Genomic DNA, 16,426 nt, shown 5'->3' with positions numbered 1-16,426 from the left:
CAAAATATCCAGCTTAGCGATATCGATAACACTGGTAGTGATACCAACAATACTGGTAGTATAAAAAATTTCTAGTATTAGCAATGTATTGCTAAGTATTACCAACGTATCAATATCGCTAATGTAATTGCCAATAAATCCCCACAACAGTGGATGGGCAATAGTTGGATGGGCGGTACCCGTAAAAATCTTCAAGATTGGAAGATCCTGTCATTGGCCTGCAAATCAACAGAAGTGACCATATCCAAAGGGAATGATCCAATGGTTGGAAATATTCCAACTTGAGAATTCTTTTCATTTCTTTTGGGCACCCCCACTTCACGGGCAGACCCAAACAGGCAAGGCCATTGAAACACAGCCCCAGATTCAATAGCTACCCAGGCAAGGCCATTGAAACATGACCCAGATCCAATGTCTATAGTAGTAACATCATATTCAAAGAAAATAAAATTTCCAAATGTAAAGATAAGCTCATCAGATCATATCAGTAACATATCAATTATCGGGTTGCCAAAAGGCACTGACATGACATGTAGAAATGATAATGCAGGAACTTATTGAAACCAAACACAAAATACACATCAAGTTTATACTCCGTCTGGACGGGCAACAATACCATTTCCAGCACATATTTATCACAAGAAATGTTCAGATAAAAACCAAAGCATAAGACAACACAGAAAGTAACACTAAGGGCCAATTTGGATTCAGGCAAAGTTGTGTCACAGCTAACAAGATGGAATGCTGTCAGAGCTAAGCTGGTCACGCTGTTGCTGACTAGTTGTTTTGTCTGTTGTTTGTCAAACACCCTGGAACATAGACGGGATAGATAGGCGTACAAGTAAGGAACTTAAAGATTGGTTGGTGGAACATTCACATATGTGCCATATTTTAATATCCCTAATTAGGGATATTAAAATTGATATAGTTAATCAAATTTTGATTGGTTGGTAAATCAATTTTGATTAACTAGGGGCACATGACGGTCACACACAGAGCATCTACATGTGCCATATGTGAGATGCTTGATGGTCACACACGTGGGGCACTGGAACATGTCATGCATGAATACAAATAAATGTGATCCTCGTGTGCACTAAAACCGTAAAGTGTTATTGACAAGTAGTGCCACCTATCCAACCGAGATACCCAATCCATGGTCTACAAGTCATGTATCCATGACTACTTGTCCAGAGTGCATTGTTTTCCTTGCATAGGGGAATTGACAAACCATGGACATATACTGTAACTCCAACTGCTCGTCACAATACAACTTTGCGCAAATCCAAAAGGTCCCTAAGGCCGCCAAGGAAATTTCGAAAAGTCTGGGCGCCTACGTTCCAGGTATGCCTTCTTCCCTTCAGCCCCCTCTTCTGTGCCATAAAACATCAATGTAGCATTGCCAGCCATCTCCTGCATATCCAATGAAATCACTAGTCAGTTGGAGTTTTGAGTGTGTTTGAATGTGCCCCAAATTGCAAGAACAACTCATGCTTTGGGGTAACAGATGGTTCTTTGTTCTGCTGTGCATTTGAAATTTGGGATGTTACAAGAATATGAGGAACTGCATCTCTTTGCATTGCCAGTTTCCCTCTTTTTTCCACCACATATCAGCATCCAGATTGTTTCAGGTCCTACAAAAACTTTCTAGAATTGATTATAGGAGAAAAGTATCTTCCCCATAAATCTTCTGGACATCCAAATGCAGCCTAAAGGAGGTCTTAGGTCTTATTTAAAAAATAAAAGAAGGGAACCTGCAGGCCAGCATGGCCGTCATCGACTGCGTTCAATGCAGATTTCATCACCCGAATTGCAGTTGGGCTGTTTCTTGTGATCTCCCGGCACCATTTCACCGTCTCTTGTTCTAAATTTTCTAACTGTAGAAGAGCAAAAAAGAAAATAAAAAAAATGAAATATCAGTCAATCCACCAACTTATGTGTAGAGCATGTTGTGAATTCTTACAGCTTATGTTAGGATAAGATTGACTTGATTTTAATCTTCTTGACCAGAGGTCGCATATGTATGTTAGAATATGTTTGGATGCTTCTGTATTTCGAGGCTGATAGGGTGTTCTTCCATCCATGCAAGTAATTCGGATGTTGGTTTTTTTAGGGCAGAAAATTTTCTGTTCTTGATTGCTTTCTGGATATAACCCAGCCCTAACACAGCCATTTTTCAAGTTGAAAAACTTGGGTAAGGGCCCCTGAATGCCTATCTATATATTTCAAAGAGAATTAAATGTAGAAGAAAGATGATAATTATATATATATAAAGGAACCTGCAAATGTGTGCATGGAACTACATCAAGACATGCATCTCTATATATGACATCATAATGCAGGGGCATTTTCACACCGGGCTCGAGTAGGGTCGCCTGTAGGATGCAGGGGCACACTCGGGGTGGGCGGGGCCCACGGGGGAGGTCTCGTGTTTGAGACTCCTCACTGGGGGTGATTAATGCGCATTTCACACCGCGCTCGAGTGGGATAGCCTGTGGGATGCGGGGACACACTCGGGGCGGGCGGCCCGTTGCCCACGAGAGGGGGGTTCAGCCAAGGTCCTAACCCATGAGACGTGGGGCCTGGGCTATGAGATAAATGGATTAATTCGCTATGCTCTAACGGTTCGAGCTTTTAGAGCAAGTGGTTAATTGTATCAGAGCGGGAGGTCTCGTGTTCGAGACTCCTCACAAGGGGTGATTAATGCAGGGGCATTTTCACACTGTGCTCAAGTGGGGTCGCCTATAGGATGCAGGGGCACACTCAGGGTGGACGGGGCCCACGGGGGAGGTCTTGTATTCGAGACTCCTCACCGGGGGTGATTAATAAGCATTTCACACCGGGCTCGAGTGGGGTAGCCTGTGGGATGCAGGGACACACTTAGGGTGGGCGGCCTGTTGCCCACGATGGGGGGTTCGGCCGAGGTCCTAACCCATGAGATGTGGGGCCTGGACTATGAGATAAAGGGATTAATTCATCATGCTCTAATACTTCGAGCTTTTAGAGCAAGTAGTTAATTGTCCTGCATTACATCATGAGGGAGAGTAGCAAAATTACCCTTCTATCGGCAACTTACCGGCACCACAGTGTTGACTAGTCCCATTTTCTCAGCTTCAGAAGCATTGTAGAATCGTGAGAGAAACCACATTTCACGTGCTCTTTTCGGCCCAACCTAATAATAAAGAAAGGAAGTCTTAAGAGTTAGAAAATGAAGGACAGTCAGGTCAATGAAAAAAAGACCAGAACCATGCCAAATACACACATTTATCAGTTGAACAAGCTAAACCAGCCCAGATTAAGGTTCAGAGGAGAGTTGCTAATCATGGTTGCCTAAGGCAGCCAATGTACACGCCACCGCAAATGCCAACGTGGCACACAGGTGTGAGATCATAGATGTCCACCAGGTTTTCCCACCATGCAGATGCTCTGGCCTGAAAATTAGCCCAGTCCACCCTTCAAGTGGTCTACAATCTTAGGAACAAATGGATGACTTGGAAGTAACTTCATAGCCATCTATTTGTTTCAAAACTACGGCCCACCTGATTATAGACCAGCCTGATTCTTGACAGGGAGTAAAAAATGGTAGGGATCACCTCATGGACAGCATGGATCTAATAACTTCTGTTATGTTGGCACATGTGGGGGTATGTGTGCCTTATAGACATGCAAGATTAGCAAACATCCTTGAAGGAACTTGATCCAAAGAAGTTGACATGTTTGAAATAAACACCCTTATCTTTGTGACCCAGACACTCCAAAGTGGGTGTTTTCGGCATCTCCAACACTTCGTTTTCAAGAGCAAAATCCATATTGAAGGCATACCTGGGCAACATGGCTGAAAATGACAATGTTTCCCTAACATATACTATTCTAGTTTGCATGTTTCGATCTCCAATCTAGCAGACTAACAAAATTAAAGCATCCCTTTTGGTCCCAAGATTCAGAAGACAGTGCAAGATCTGATTTTCTCTACAATCATTTACAGGAATGGGTCGAAATATATTGCCACAATACTTCCTTTCACTAGGACAAAGCAACAATAAGAATACTAAGATTCCGCAAATTGCGAAAAATGCAATTAAGAAGATAAGGAATTTGATTTGACCTGAATGTCTTGGACTTTTTTCTTTTCTTTTTTTCAGACAAATGCTATAACAGAAGGAATGATATTTTATTCTTCCAAAATTTACATGGATCTAAGGATAAAGAGCAGGTAGCTGAAGAACTAGAAAGAGGAGTTTTCAGCAGGGCAATTGATGTTTGGGGTCCATAAGTCTTTGACAAACCAAGGTACTACATTGATGTTTGGGGTCCTAACCAACAAACAAGCGTGGCAAGTGATGTGTGGGATCCAGAAATCACATGAGGCAGCACAAGGAAAACAGCTTTTCATTTTTTTTTATTTTTTATTTATGAGTACCAAGCCTACACCGTGCCGTCGCAAAAGGCAAGCACCATACAACACAAGGGTACAATTCCAGCCAGACAAATTCTTCCTCTGTGAAGGAATATGAAAAAAACATGAAGTAATTTATAGCTTCAACCACTATAGCATAGAGATCCAGTACTCAGTTCTATATTTAACGTAGTTCTGTTATATGGCAGTCAGGAATTTCTGTCCGTATCAGTATTAAAATATCCAAGCTCATCCATCAACACGTTGCTAAACAATGCAATAACACTATATTCATATAAATCTACTCAAATATTTTTCAAGTATTTTTGTTTGACAATCTCATCTTGAACCATCTCTCCACACACTCCTTTTAATTTCTTTACAGGGTACAATACAAGCAGCAAGAAAAAAATACAAAGAAAAGGCAAAAGTGCTGCAAATCGGTGAACAACTCCAAAGAAAGACAAAACTATCCCCTTGCATGGATTATGCAGCAAAGATAAGATAGAAATTGATAAAAATAAAGACATCGCAAACAATTTTGAAGCTTACCAAACGAGACATGATAGAACCTCCATAACCAGCATCGAAGCTTCCTACCTGCAAAAAGCATTGCACAAAAGATTTATGAAACGACAGTCGACACTAAAGCTCCCAACTAGCACTAGTCAATGTCATAGATGAATTAACCGCTAGTATCAGCAGGGTGAGTTCCCTTGGTATATGTTGCTTGCTGATGACATGGTATGGTTGATGAGACCAAAGAGTGGCCAACGCTAAATTGGAGGTGTAGCAAGGCACTAGAATCTAGAGGTTTAAAAATCAGCAGAACCAATACAAATGCAACTTTGGAAAGAACAGTCATAGATGCAAGGCTCTGGTTAAAATCAATAGCCAAGATATTCCTAGAAGTGATTTGCTTTTTTATTCCCATTCAAAAGGATGGGACTTGGGAGATAGAGGAGGATGTTCCCCAACATAATTAGAATTGGATGTAGAAAGTGGACTTGCCTCTAAAGTGCTATGCGATCAACACATTCCAATTAAACTAAGGATAATTTTCTACCACAAAAAAAAAAAAAAAGAAGAAGAAGAAGAAGAAGAAGAAGAAGAAGAAGAAAAGAAAAGAAAAAGAAAAAAGAAAAAAAGAGGGGAATTTTACAATACAACTATTTGACCGGCTATCCCATATCAAGTGAAGTGTTGGGCATTTAAGATGCAAGTTGCAACATAAGAAGAGCATGGATGCGGAAAAGATGAAGATCTTGAGATGTCCAGAAAGAATAGGAAGGATAGAACTAAGAATGAGGCCATTCAAGCAACCTTACAGTAGCTCCAATTGGAGATTAAATGATGGAGAACTGATTGAGACGGTTCAAATTTGTGCTAAGAAAACCAGCAATCGTAAGGGTAAGGAAGAGAACTTTGATTAGGGTTAATGGGCCTGAATGGAGGAAAGGACATTGGATGGAGAGGTGATGAGGATAGATATAAAGGCCTTTTCACTTGCTAAAGATAGGTCCTAAGGAATTTTTGGTGAAACATGATTCATAAAGCTGACTAAAAAATAACTAACTAAAAAATATCAGGGATACTTCAATAATATCGGGGATAATTCGAACAATGCCTCAATGCAAACTCAGTTCAGGAGGATATTTATAGAGAGAGTTGTATGCAGTTCCCACAATAAATCTGTCTAAGCAAAAAAGAAGAAGAAGAAGAAGAAGATGTTTGTCTTGTCACATGCATGGCAATTTATTGTCTAAGCATCCTAAGAAGATTATGACTGCCCAAATGAGAAAAATGAAGCAGCGAGCATAAGGCCACTTTAAAATTAATTAGCAGCACCAGCCTTAAGTTAATGCATCATAACAACTATCCATGCTGTTAGTGTATATTTGGGTGCTCCCTTAGGACTCAATACATTTACTGTATTAGGCTTTCTTATGTGTAATAAAATAATGTTAGAGAGCTGATTAGCTCTCCAATACTTCATTCACTGAAAACTCATTTTCATCTCGTCAACATGGTAACAGAATTTTATGGCTTCAGTCTCTCTGTAAGGATGGTCAAGCTGAAGTTTCTACACCAATTCCACTTTGTTGTGAGTTGTGACAATCAAGTGGCAGTTCATGTTGCCTCAAATCCTGTTTTTCATGAAAGAACTAAGTACATCAGGATCAATTATCACATTGTTCATGAAAAGGTCTCATCGGGGTTGCTGTCTACGCCTCATGTTCATTACCAAGATCAGTTGGCTGCCATTCTCACTGAGGCTTTTCATTCTTCTCATCTTCGTGATACTGTGAACATGCTGGCATGTCTGACGTTTATGCTTCAGCTCAATGGGGAATGTTAGAGTGTATATTTGAGCGCTCCTCAGGCACCATACGTTTATTGTATCAGGGTTTTCTTATGTCTACTAAAATAAGGTTAGAGAGCTGATTAGCTCTCTAAAACTTCTTCTCCCAAAAATCACTTTCTTCTCCTCAACACGTAAATAGGGGAAGTTGGTTAACCTACTCAGCCTATATGCAACAGCAAGACAACAGCAAAACTAATTAACTCAACAAATATGGTTGGATGCAACGAAGAGAAATTTGTACATTTCAGCACTAACATAAAACCATATGGACCTGATGGGGACATTCCGCGCACACGCGCATGCACGTCAGGCCCCCTACGCACGTACACCAGAAGAAGGAGGGCCCCACCGTCGATCTGGATCGATGGCGACGTCCAGGGAGGGCCTCCTAGCTAGAAGACGAAGTTTTGGTTCAAAAGGGTGGGCCCGATAGTCAAGAAAAGCCTATCATGGGATCTCATGATCGTGGCCCACTCGTCGGATTGATTTCATATTTTACGTTTTGCTTATTGTTATTATTTAGAACATTGTGAACGCTTTAGATTTCTTTGTTTGGTTTTTATTTTAGTTTACTTCATCGCCAAATAATAGGTTGCGCATATGGTGTGAGTTTTTAGGTTATAGGGTTTTCCTTATAAATAGGCACCCCTTATAGTTCTTTTCATTCATTCAAGCTTTATAAAAATTCCTACTTTATTTTTCTGCTCTCTTCATGAGTTGTGGGAGAATTCAAGTGGGTGTGAAACCCTCCCTTTTCGGAGGGCTAACTACGGTGGTGCGAAGCCACATCTATCCTCATCCATCCCTACCATCTCCAATCCATATCTCTCATCTTCTATCATCATCATTACTTTGAATTTTTCAGCTTTTGCAGCCATTCATCCCCCTATAGTCAGTTTTCAGAATCTGGACCTGTAGAAGGGCTGAAACTTCGACAGAGCACCACACCGATACCGTACACCGGATCGTCGTCAAACTTGGAGGGATTGGAGGCCTCCCCTGGCCGACCAAGGCCTAGGTGTCAATTTGGAAAGATGGGCTTCCATCACACGTGCGGTCAGCCCACCTGCGCACGTGCGTCAGCCCGAGGTCACCGTCTGCACGCAGAAGCTTTATCTGAGTCAGGTTTTCTTCTTATTTTCTTCTTTTCATTCCTATTTCATAAACCCTAACCCTAGCTTGCATTAGCCCTAATTTATTTGCCCCCTTTTCTCACCCTAGGGTTGCTTGAATTGAACTTAGGGAATCCCTTGGATTAGGGGCTGATTACTATGCATGTGTGGATGATTATTTCTTATCTTTGAGCATCGTTTGGTTCATAAATTTTATTGATCTGGCCTTATCATGTGTAGGCCTGGACACGCATAGATTCCCCTTAATTGAATGTTTGGACTTTTGTGTGAGATGTGGAATTTTTGTGTAATTGTTTCTGAACTAACGTGATCTTAAGACTGAAATCTCACACATCATATTTAAATTTCATGTCCTGCATCAAATTTGGTATCAGATCTTAGGGTTCTTACAGGAGAATACATTACTCATTTAGGGTTAGGTTGTTTGAGTCCTTCATGCATCCAGTCCATCATATGTGGCATTTAGGAGTCCATAGTTCCTTATTTTGTCAACTATATTGTTGAATTTTAGTAACATTGCATAGTTCCCTCATATAGAGTCTCATAGGATTATTTAGTCTTATTTAGTTATATATAGTCGTCCTAGAAAGTCCTTAGGTGAAGTTAACAAGTGTATGTCCACACGTACAGGTCATGGTTTTGGCTTACATCCTACACTAAACATGGAGCAACTGCTAGAGTCATTAAGCAAACTATCCCAGCAGATTGAGTCTTTGGGTAAGCGCTTAGATATGGACCAATACTTTGAACAACTTGATGTGCCATTACCCAACTTGGGACCTCCGCCAGGACAAACCCCACCATTGGGGTGGATGTCCAATCTCAGGCAAGTGGCCAGGAGGATAGACCAATGAATGGAGTTAGCCAAGGAATCAGTCATGGGCAAGCACCTGTGCACCCACCCCATGAGGGACATCAAGACCACTATTTTGAGTGGTACAACATGTACGACTTTGTGGCTAGAGAGAGTGCACAAGAGGCTCGTGTAGAGTTATCCACTGAGGCCATTCCAGTAGTGGATGAGTTTCATGATGTCTTTCTTGATGATCTACTGGATGAGTCTCTCCCTATATAGGATATAGGGTACACCAGAACATGGGTCATCATAATACCTACAGTCGAGTTTGCGTTTAATAGTTCTGTTGATGGGTCCACAGGTCTCAGTCCTTCTGAAGTTATTACTGGTTATAAACTTGGAAAACCTATTGATCTTGTCCTTATGTCACTGTTTCATAGGCCGTCAGAGCCTGCAGAGTCTTTTGCGCATCCTATTCATTTATGACATTAAGAAATCAGGCAGAAAATCATGACTAGTAATGAACATTACTCACTTTCTGTAGACCAACATAAATGTTTCAAATAATTCAATGTAAGGGACTCTATCATGATCTGCATCAGGCCAGAGCGGTACCCTCAGGGAGCCGTTCGAAAATTACACGTGTATAGCGCTGGACCATTCAAAATTATAAAACGAAACGGTCTCAATACGTATTTGGCAAATCTTCCACCCTTCATGAGAATTAGTTCCACATTCAACGTGGAGGATCTAGTTGCATTTCAAGGGGTCATTAACGGATTGTCCAGCATTTCACCTAACCATCCTGATTCCCCAGACCTTTCCCTTGACCCATGGCCCCCTCCCGACCCATTTTCACAGCTTTTACGTCTCATTCCTACCCATCCCGACCCATTTTTCTAGCCTCTACCTCCCATACCTACCCGCCCCAACCCATTTTTCCAGTCTCTACCTCCCATACCTACCCATTCCGACCCATTTTCCCAGCCTCTACCTCCCATACCCACCCCTCCCGACCCATTTTCTCAACCTCTACCTCTCATACCTACTCTTCCCAGCCTCTACCTACCATATCTAACCTTCACACACCCAGAGAAGAATGAGAGGATATCCTAGACTATCAGATAGTTTCAACGTCGGACGGTGGGCTTCAGAAGTTCTTAGTCAAGTGGAAGTCACGTCCAGCTTCAACCAATATCTGGCTCGCTGAGGAGGAGCTTCAGAGACTTGATCCTTACATCTCGGAGCGGTTCAGGAGTTTTATTTTACCAGTGGTGAAATCTTCGCAGTCGGGGAGAATTGATGGGGACATCCCGCGCACACGCGCATGCACACCGGGCCCCCTACGCACGTACGCAAGAAGGAGGACTCCACCGTCGATATGGATCGATGACGACGTCCAAGGAGGGCCTCTTATCTAGAAGACAAAGTTTTTGTTCAAAAGGGTAGTCCCGATAGTCAAGAAAAGCCTATCATGGGATCTCATAATCGTGGCCCACTCGTCGGATTGATTTCATATTTTAGGTTTTGCTTATTGTTATTATTTAGAACATCATGAATGCTTTAGATTTCTTTGTTTGGTTTTTATTTTAGTTTACTTCATCGCCAAGTAATAGGTTGCACATATGGTACGAGGTTTTGGGGTATAGGGTTTTCCCTATAAACAGGCACCCCTTGTAGTTCTTTTCACTTATTCAAGCTTTATAAAAATTCCTGCTTTATTTTTCTGCTCTTTTCGTGAGTTGTGGGAGAATTCAAGTGGGTGCGAAACCCTCCCTTTTCGAAGCCACATCTATCCCCATCCATCCCTACCATCTCTCATCCATATCTCTCATCTTCTATCATCATCATTGCTTTAAATTTTTCAGCTTTTGCAGCCATTCATCCCCCTATGGTCAGTTTCCAGAATCTGGACCTGTAGGAGGGTTGAAACTTCGACGGAGCACCACACCAAGACCGTATGCTGGATCGTCGTCAAATTTGGAGGGATTGGAGGCCTCCCCTGGCCGACCAAGGCCAAGGTGTCAATTTGGGAAGATGGGCTTCCATCACACGTGTGGTCAGCCCACCTGCGCACGTGCGTCAGCCCCGGGTCACCGTCCGCACGCAGGAGCTTTCTCTGGGTCAGGTTTTCTTCTTGTTTTCCTCTTTTCATTCTTATTTCATAAACTCTAACCCTAGCTTGCATTAGCCCTAATTTATTTGCCCCATTTTCTCACCCTAGGGTTCCTTGAATTGAACTTGGGGAATCCCTTGGATTAGGAGTTGATTACTATGCATGTGTGGATGATTATTTCTTATCTTTGAGCATCGTTTGGTTCATAAATTTTATTGATCCGGCCCTATCATGTATAGGCCTGGACCCGTATAGATTCCCCTTAAAAAAATATTTGAACTTTTCTGTGGGATGTAGAATTTTTGTGTAATTGTTTCTGAACTAACGTGATCTTAAGCCTGAAATCTTGCACATCATATTTAAATTTCATGTCCTGCATCAGGACCCATGCCAATTTCGGTCCTATGGGAACCAGAGTATCAGGAAAAAATGTTTTCGAATCTGTTCTAGAGGAGAATTCTGTGCAAAGACAATAAAAGCTACCATGAAAAGGAGAAACCCTGGAAGAGGTTATCAAGAATACAAATGCAAATGAGCCATAAAGTTATTAAAATTATATATATAACAGTAAGTTTCAATAAATTGAAATATGATCAATAACAGAGTAAAAACTCGAATAAAAATTATAAAAGACCAATGCACAAAGTGATCTAGTTGAGCAATAAATTATAAAAATCAATCAAAAGTTTCAACAATTGAAGTATGATCAATCACATGGTAACCCGAGTAAGCCATTTTGTGTGTCTCAAAGCAGTTTTGGATCAGTAAGTGTACCTAGTGACTAGCAAACAAGTGATAACAGAAAAAAGAACTAGCACCTTTGGACCTGTTTGGCCAAAAATGGCATTATCAGCTGCAATTGTTAAATCGCAAACCATGTGTAATATATGTCCACCTCCAACAGCATAACCTGCAACCTGATGTTGAAATAAGAAAGATAAATTATTGCTCCAAGTTTAAAATCAAATAAATAAATAGATCTGGACGTGCACAGCGGAAAGAAGTCTATACCATCGCTATTACTGGCTTGGGAAGACGGCGAATCTGTACCTGCATAAAGAAGAACATAAATGATTAGAGGATGATACAGTAGAATTCTGTCATCTGTTCCTTAAGAGGCAAATGCCATGAGAACACTTGTAAGCAGATCATCTCCATTTAAAAAAAAGTTTGGCTATTGGATCATGTTTCTAGTATGAAATATAGTTCCACTGATATTTAAGTGGCAAAAGTTATAGTAATTCACTGATTGGTTATCCTTACACGAATTAAAACAGTAATAGTCGAGTAAATGCCCTTTGAAAGTTAATCCAACATTATGGCATATATCCCTCAATTGTAGAAGGAGACTCTTTGAACGTCATTAAATGGGCTTCTTCCACTGCACAGGATCCATCTAGTTTCCTGTCGACCATCAGTGAAATAAGGAAAATTTGTTTCACTCTTAATGCATCTTTCTTTCATGCGCCTAGAGAGGCAAACAAAGTTGCTGCCACTCTTGCTAAAGGAGGAAGGTAGATTAATCCATGGTCAGTAACCAATGGCGACTTGTTTGCTTGTTCCCTTTCTTCACTTAAATAAATATTGGGCTACTCATTAAAATTATTTAACAAAAAAAAAAAAGAAGAAGAAGAAGAAAAAAGCATAAACCCAGTATTTCAAGAACCATTCTTTGGGAGTTACCACGACTTGCATATAAAGCTATGTTCAAAACCATTCCATATTTTGTAAGAGATTAGAAGTTGAACATTTAAATGAATATGAATATAATCACTTAGTTATTTGGAATCATGTAGCCGACCGCAATTAGTTGGTAGAAGGTTTAGATGACGATGAATTTACCAAATTTGTAAAACACAAATAAGATGGTTCGTCACCACACAGAAACAATTTATTTTGATGTGAAACAAAGAAATAAATATAAGCAAAAGACCCCAAAACACTTAAGAGGAACTAAGTATCCAGTTTGCATCAATGACAGATTGCCAATAAGAATGCAAGGTATGAAAGCAGGACATGGTTTGCAAAGAATGAAGGCCATACCTGCAGATCCAAAACATTAAGACGACCGAAACTATCAAAATCAGCATAGCCATCTGGGCCTCTTACTGCCTGATCACCGCCACTACAAAATGCCTTGGTGCCCTATAAAAAGAATCTTAAACCCATTGAATGAATGCAGACAGTAAAATAAAAGGGAACGTTGTGCTCCCTTATCAGATTGGTGAAATGGTATATCGAGATCTTCAGTTTTAGATTGAAAAGAAAATGAATGGATCCAGAGCCTAAAGAGGACCCCTTTTTGTTGTCCACACCCTGCAAAACTCCACAAAAATTGTAGTTGCTGGACCCAGAAAGGCACATAGGGCCCACCACCCGGAAGTTGGAACCATTCAACAGGTGGGCCATCAAGGATGGCCCCCACTACAAAAATGACATAAGCGGGACAAGCCTGATGATCTGGTTGATTACTTTTTTCTTTTAGAATGGAACCACTGGCCTCTTTTGTTTTAATTGCCTAAATAGGCAGGCCATGCTGGGTCCTGATAGATAGCCTGACTAGTAAGATCTTTGCACAAATCCAAGGTAGATACACATGTTAAAGGATTCCTGATCATGCAGGTGGATCTCAATCCCGCCAACCACGTTTGGTGGAGAACCCTGTAGACTGCAGGTTACAATTTTGTGTAGCCCGAAGGACTGCCAGCCCTTTCCCTTGCCAAGATAGAACCAAGGTAACAAAACAGCTATAGATTAATATAACTTTCTGTGACCAAGCAAATTGCAGTTCCCATTAAAAATACACGAAGCCTGAATCCTGATCCTAAACCTAGTCCAGAATCCTGGGATATCATGGCTATGAGAAAATTACCAGCCTGCAAATTATTAAAGCTTCAGTGAATGCACAGGAACCAAAAAGATTTTATTCTACTGTTAGTGCAATTAGAAAGTAAAATCTCTCTTTTATTCATGTATCTAGGGAGGCTAATGAGTTGGCTGAGACCCTAGCAAAGTAAGGTGTTTCACACCCTTCTCTTTGAGTGGTGATGCTCCTTATCCATTATCTCAATAGTGTTACTGCATTGTTGTTGCTCATCCTCAATAACTTTGCACTTACAGATATATTAAAAAGAAAATCCAACAGACAGCACAGTGCTTATGCAGATAAATATGCTGTCTAGGCTAAGACACACTGAAGGATTGATGAGAACCTAAAGAGAGCTCAACTATACTGAGACACAAGGTCCTCAAGAACTGAAAGAAGAACAATGCCATGAAGTACCTTCCCTGTGAGGATGATCACTCCTATAGAACTATCATCCCTAGCATCATTGAAAGCATAAATCATCTCTTTAACTGTTTGTGGACGAAAAGCATTCCTTCTCTCTGGTCGATTGATTGTAATCTACAAACAAAAAAAAGAAGAAGAAGAAGAAGCTGTGAACTCTCTAAATCTACACTTTAGAGAAATGATCAACAACAAAGGATAGTTGAGTATCTATATACTACAAACAACAGCCGACAAATTCATACTTAAAAAAGAAAAACAAAAAACAAACAAAACAAAATGTGACAAATCTTCATTATAAATAATGGGTGGACAGAAATTTGTAGAAAAAGATCTACCAACCACAGTAGGAATAAACTATGATCAAACCCCAAATTCGCACCTTCTGCAATTAAACATATACACAATGATATATACAATAGGAAATAACTAAGATCAAAGCCTTGTGGTTTTCACAATTTAGGGGTGAGCAGCAGCTAGATATAGATACGGCCATAGATTGCTAGTGCAGATGGCACTATGGAATATTGGTATATCTTCTGAAAGGTCTGCCTGCTTATACGATTCCTTTTTCTGGGCAATCATACAGTGGTCCAGTCATCAAGTCTCCCTTTGCATCATTACAATTAATTTCTGCACATTGAGCCATTGTAATGTATGCTTCTAAACAGCCTTAGAATATCTCCACTTTACTTACAACTGGTAGATTGACCATTGACCTAACATACAACTCTTCTCTACAAGCCTTCCGCCCATGAAAATATACGATACTTTCAAGGGCAAATTTGGAAAGTAAAATCCTATAAGGCGAAAAAAAAAAGAAAAAGAAGTGTTGTGTTGTACAGATGTTTGTAGGGGCAAGTCCTCATTTTCCACATAGTTTCCAGAAGTAGTTTTGCAAAGAACCGATGCATCAGAACTTCACCAGGAAACTACGTTATAAGTCCACCAATATCTCTGATAGGATTCCCATTTCCAACATGAAAGTGTATAGTGGTGGAGGTAGTATACTGTATACATGACCTAGTGACATCCACCACTACCAGAACAATCCAAACCTATCTAGTTTTAAGAAATCAACTAAGGCCTCTTCAAAATTCTGTGAACCATAATCCACACTTGAGATTACCAAACCCATATTGCAAAACTAGCCATCCATAAATTTTAAAAAATTTTAAAAAAATCTACATTGGCAACATGATAGTGCAAATAGAAAAATATATATATATATATATATATATATAGTACGGATCCTCTGTTTGCGTCAAGCAATCTAATTGGACGGTGTGATTGTGGAATGCATTGAATTTTCATTGCTGACTGAGACAGACCAATCACTCTACACCAAAGGAGGAAAAAAGCAGGAAAGTCGTGGTTTTGGCAAACAGAGGATCCGGACTCATATATATATCGGTAAGCAACTCAAATGGGAGCCGTTGAACGGAGCATGACATGAATTCAGAAGTCAACATGGTAATACAACACTGATTCAAGTCAACAAAGAGAGAAGACATGTGAAACTTGGTTTGATTTCGGATATTTTGGCCGTTACCGAAATTGTGGTGTAGATGCCACTAACCATTAAATCACCATTGGTCATTAGCGACATTTTGGTGTAGATATTCTGCTCAATTCTTTCAACATTTTCAATAGGAAAAAACTCCGACTCTGAATTCCTTCTAACCAATTGCTTCTCCAATGGAATTTTCGAAAGAAACTCTATATCCAATGGAAGATGCATAAATAACACCATTGATCTTCCACAAGGGCAACCGGTTCTCCAACGGCACTTGTGTGAATAACCTTGTACTGAGTGGCTGCTATCGCTTCTCCAGTGGCATTTTCGTAAGTAACTCCAAATTTCACTTAACAAAACCGCATTTTCGATTGAATTGTTTGAAAAAAAGAAAAAAGAGGATCGAACCAAACAACATACCTTCGCGATTGCTTCTCCGACTGCTTTCTCGTAGATGATGTCCGTAAACTCCTTCCCTGAATCGTCGGTGGCGACGGTCCGCCACGACGGTGGGTGCACCGGCACTTCGCCATGGGTCCGGTGGTAACTGTCGTCCATGGAAGCATTGCAGCGTCGGATGGAAGGAGGAGATGAGGGAGATGAAGAGAGGGGAAGGAGAAGGTGGTTGGAGATGGTGGCGATTCTCCTTGTTAGGGTCTGGACGTCTATCTCTGCCATGAGAGGAGGTTAGAAATAGTGGCATGTTTGACAGTGCAGGATATCGTGTTTTTATAGACAGAGATACCGGAAGGATTTCGTTTTTTTATTTATTTTATTTTTTTTATTTAAGCATGCTCAGACCTTCTCAAGGATAC

At 40.6% G+C, this 16,426-nt stretch overlaps 1 protein-coding gene across 1 annotated transcript; it reads right to left on the bottom strand.

Moving 5' to 3' along the window:
* Positions 1 to 450: 450 nt before the first annotated feature.
* LOC131234772 (1,4-dihydroxy-2-naphthoyl-CoA synthase, peroxisomal) lies at positions 451 to 16,346 on the bottom strand. Its single transcript, XM_058231723.1, has 9 exons — positions 16,032 to 16,346; positions 14,090 to 14,212; positions 12,850 to 12,951; positions 11,818 to 11,856; positions 11,625 to 11,723; positions 4,949 to 4,996; positions 3,077 to 3,172; positions 1,755 to 1,877; positions 451 to 1,413 (listed from the first exon to the last, which is right to left on the bottom strand). Exons 1-9 carry the CDS (start codon positions 16,287 to 16,289, stop codon positions 1,297 to 1,299), a joined length of 1,005 nt encoding a protein of 334 aa, XP_058087706.1. The 5' UTR covers positions 16,290 to 16,346; the 3' UTR covers positions 451 to 1,296.
* Between the last annotated feature and the right edge of the window lie 80 nt (positions 16,347 to 16,426).

This window comes from Magnolia sinica, chromosome 19, assembly GCF_029962835.1.
Source record: "Magnolia sinica isolate HGM2019 chromosome 19, MsV1, whole genome shotgun sequence".
NCBI lineage: Eukaryota > Viridiplantae > Streptophyta > Magnoliopsida > Magnoliales > Magnoliaceae > Magnolia > Magnolia sinica.
Note: the sequence above shows the minus strand (reverse complement) of the source record. Positions and strands in the feature narration are given on the sequence as shown.

What these genes read in the sequence shown, in the direction of transcription:
- LOC131234772 (XM_058231723.1), bottom strand. Translation starts at nt 16,289, where the DNA reads ATGGCAGAGATAGACGTCCAGACCCTAACAAGGAGAATCGCCACCATC. An exon ending in TCGGAGAAGCAATCGCGAAG is followed by an intron (nt 14,213 to 16,031) that starts GTATGTTGTTTG and finishes TTTTGTTTGTAG; the next exon opens with ATTACAATCAATCGACCAGA. An exon ending in CCAAGCCAGTAATAGCGATG is followed by an intron (nt 11,724 to 11,817) that starts GTATAGACTTCT and finishes TTTCAACATCAG; the next exon opens with GTTGCAGGTTATGCTGTTGG.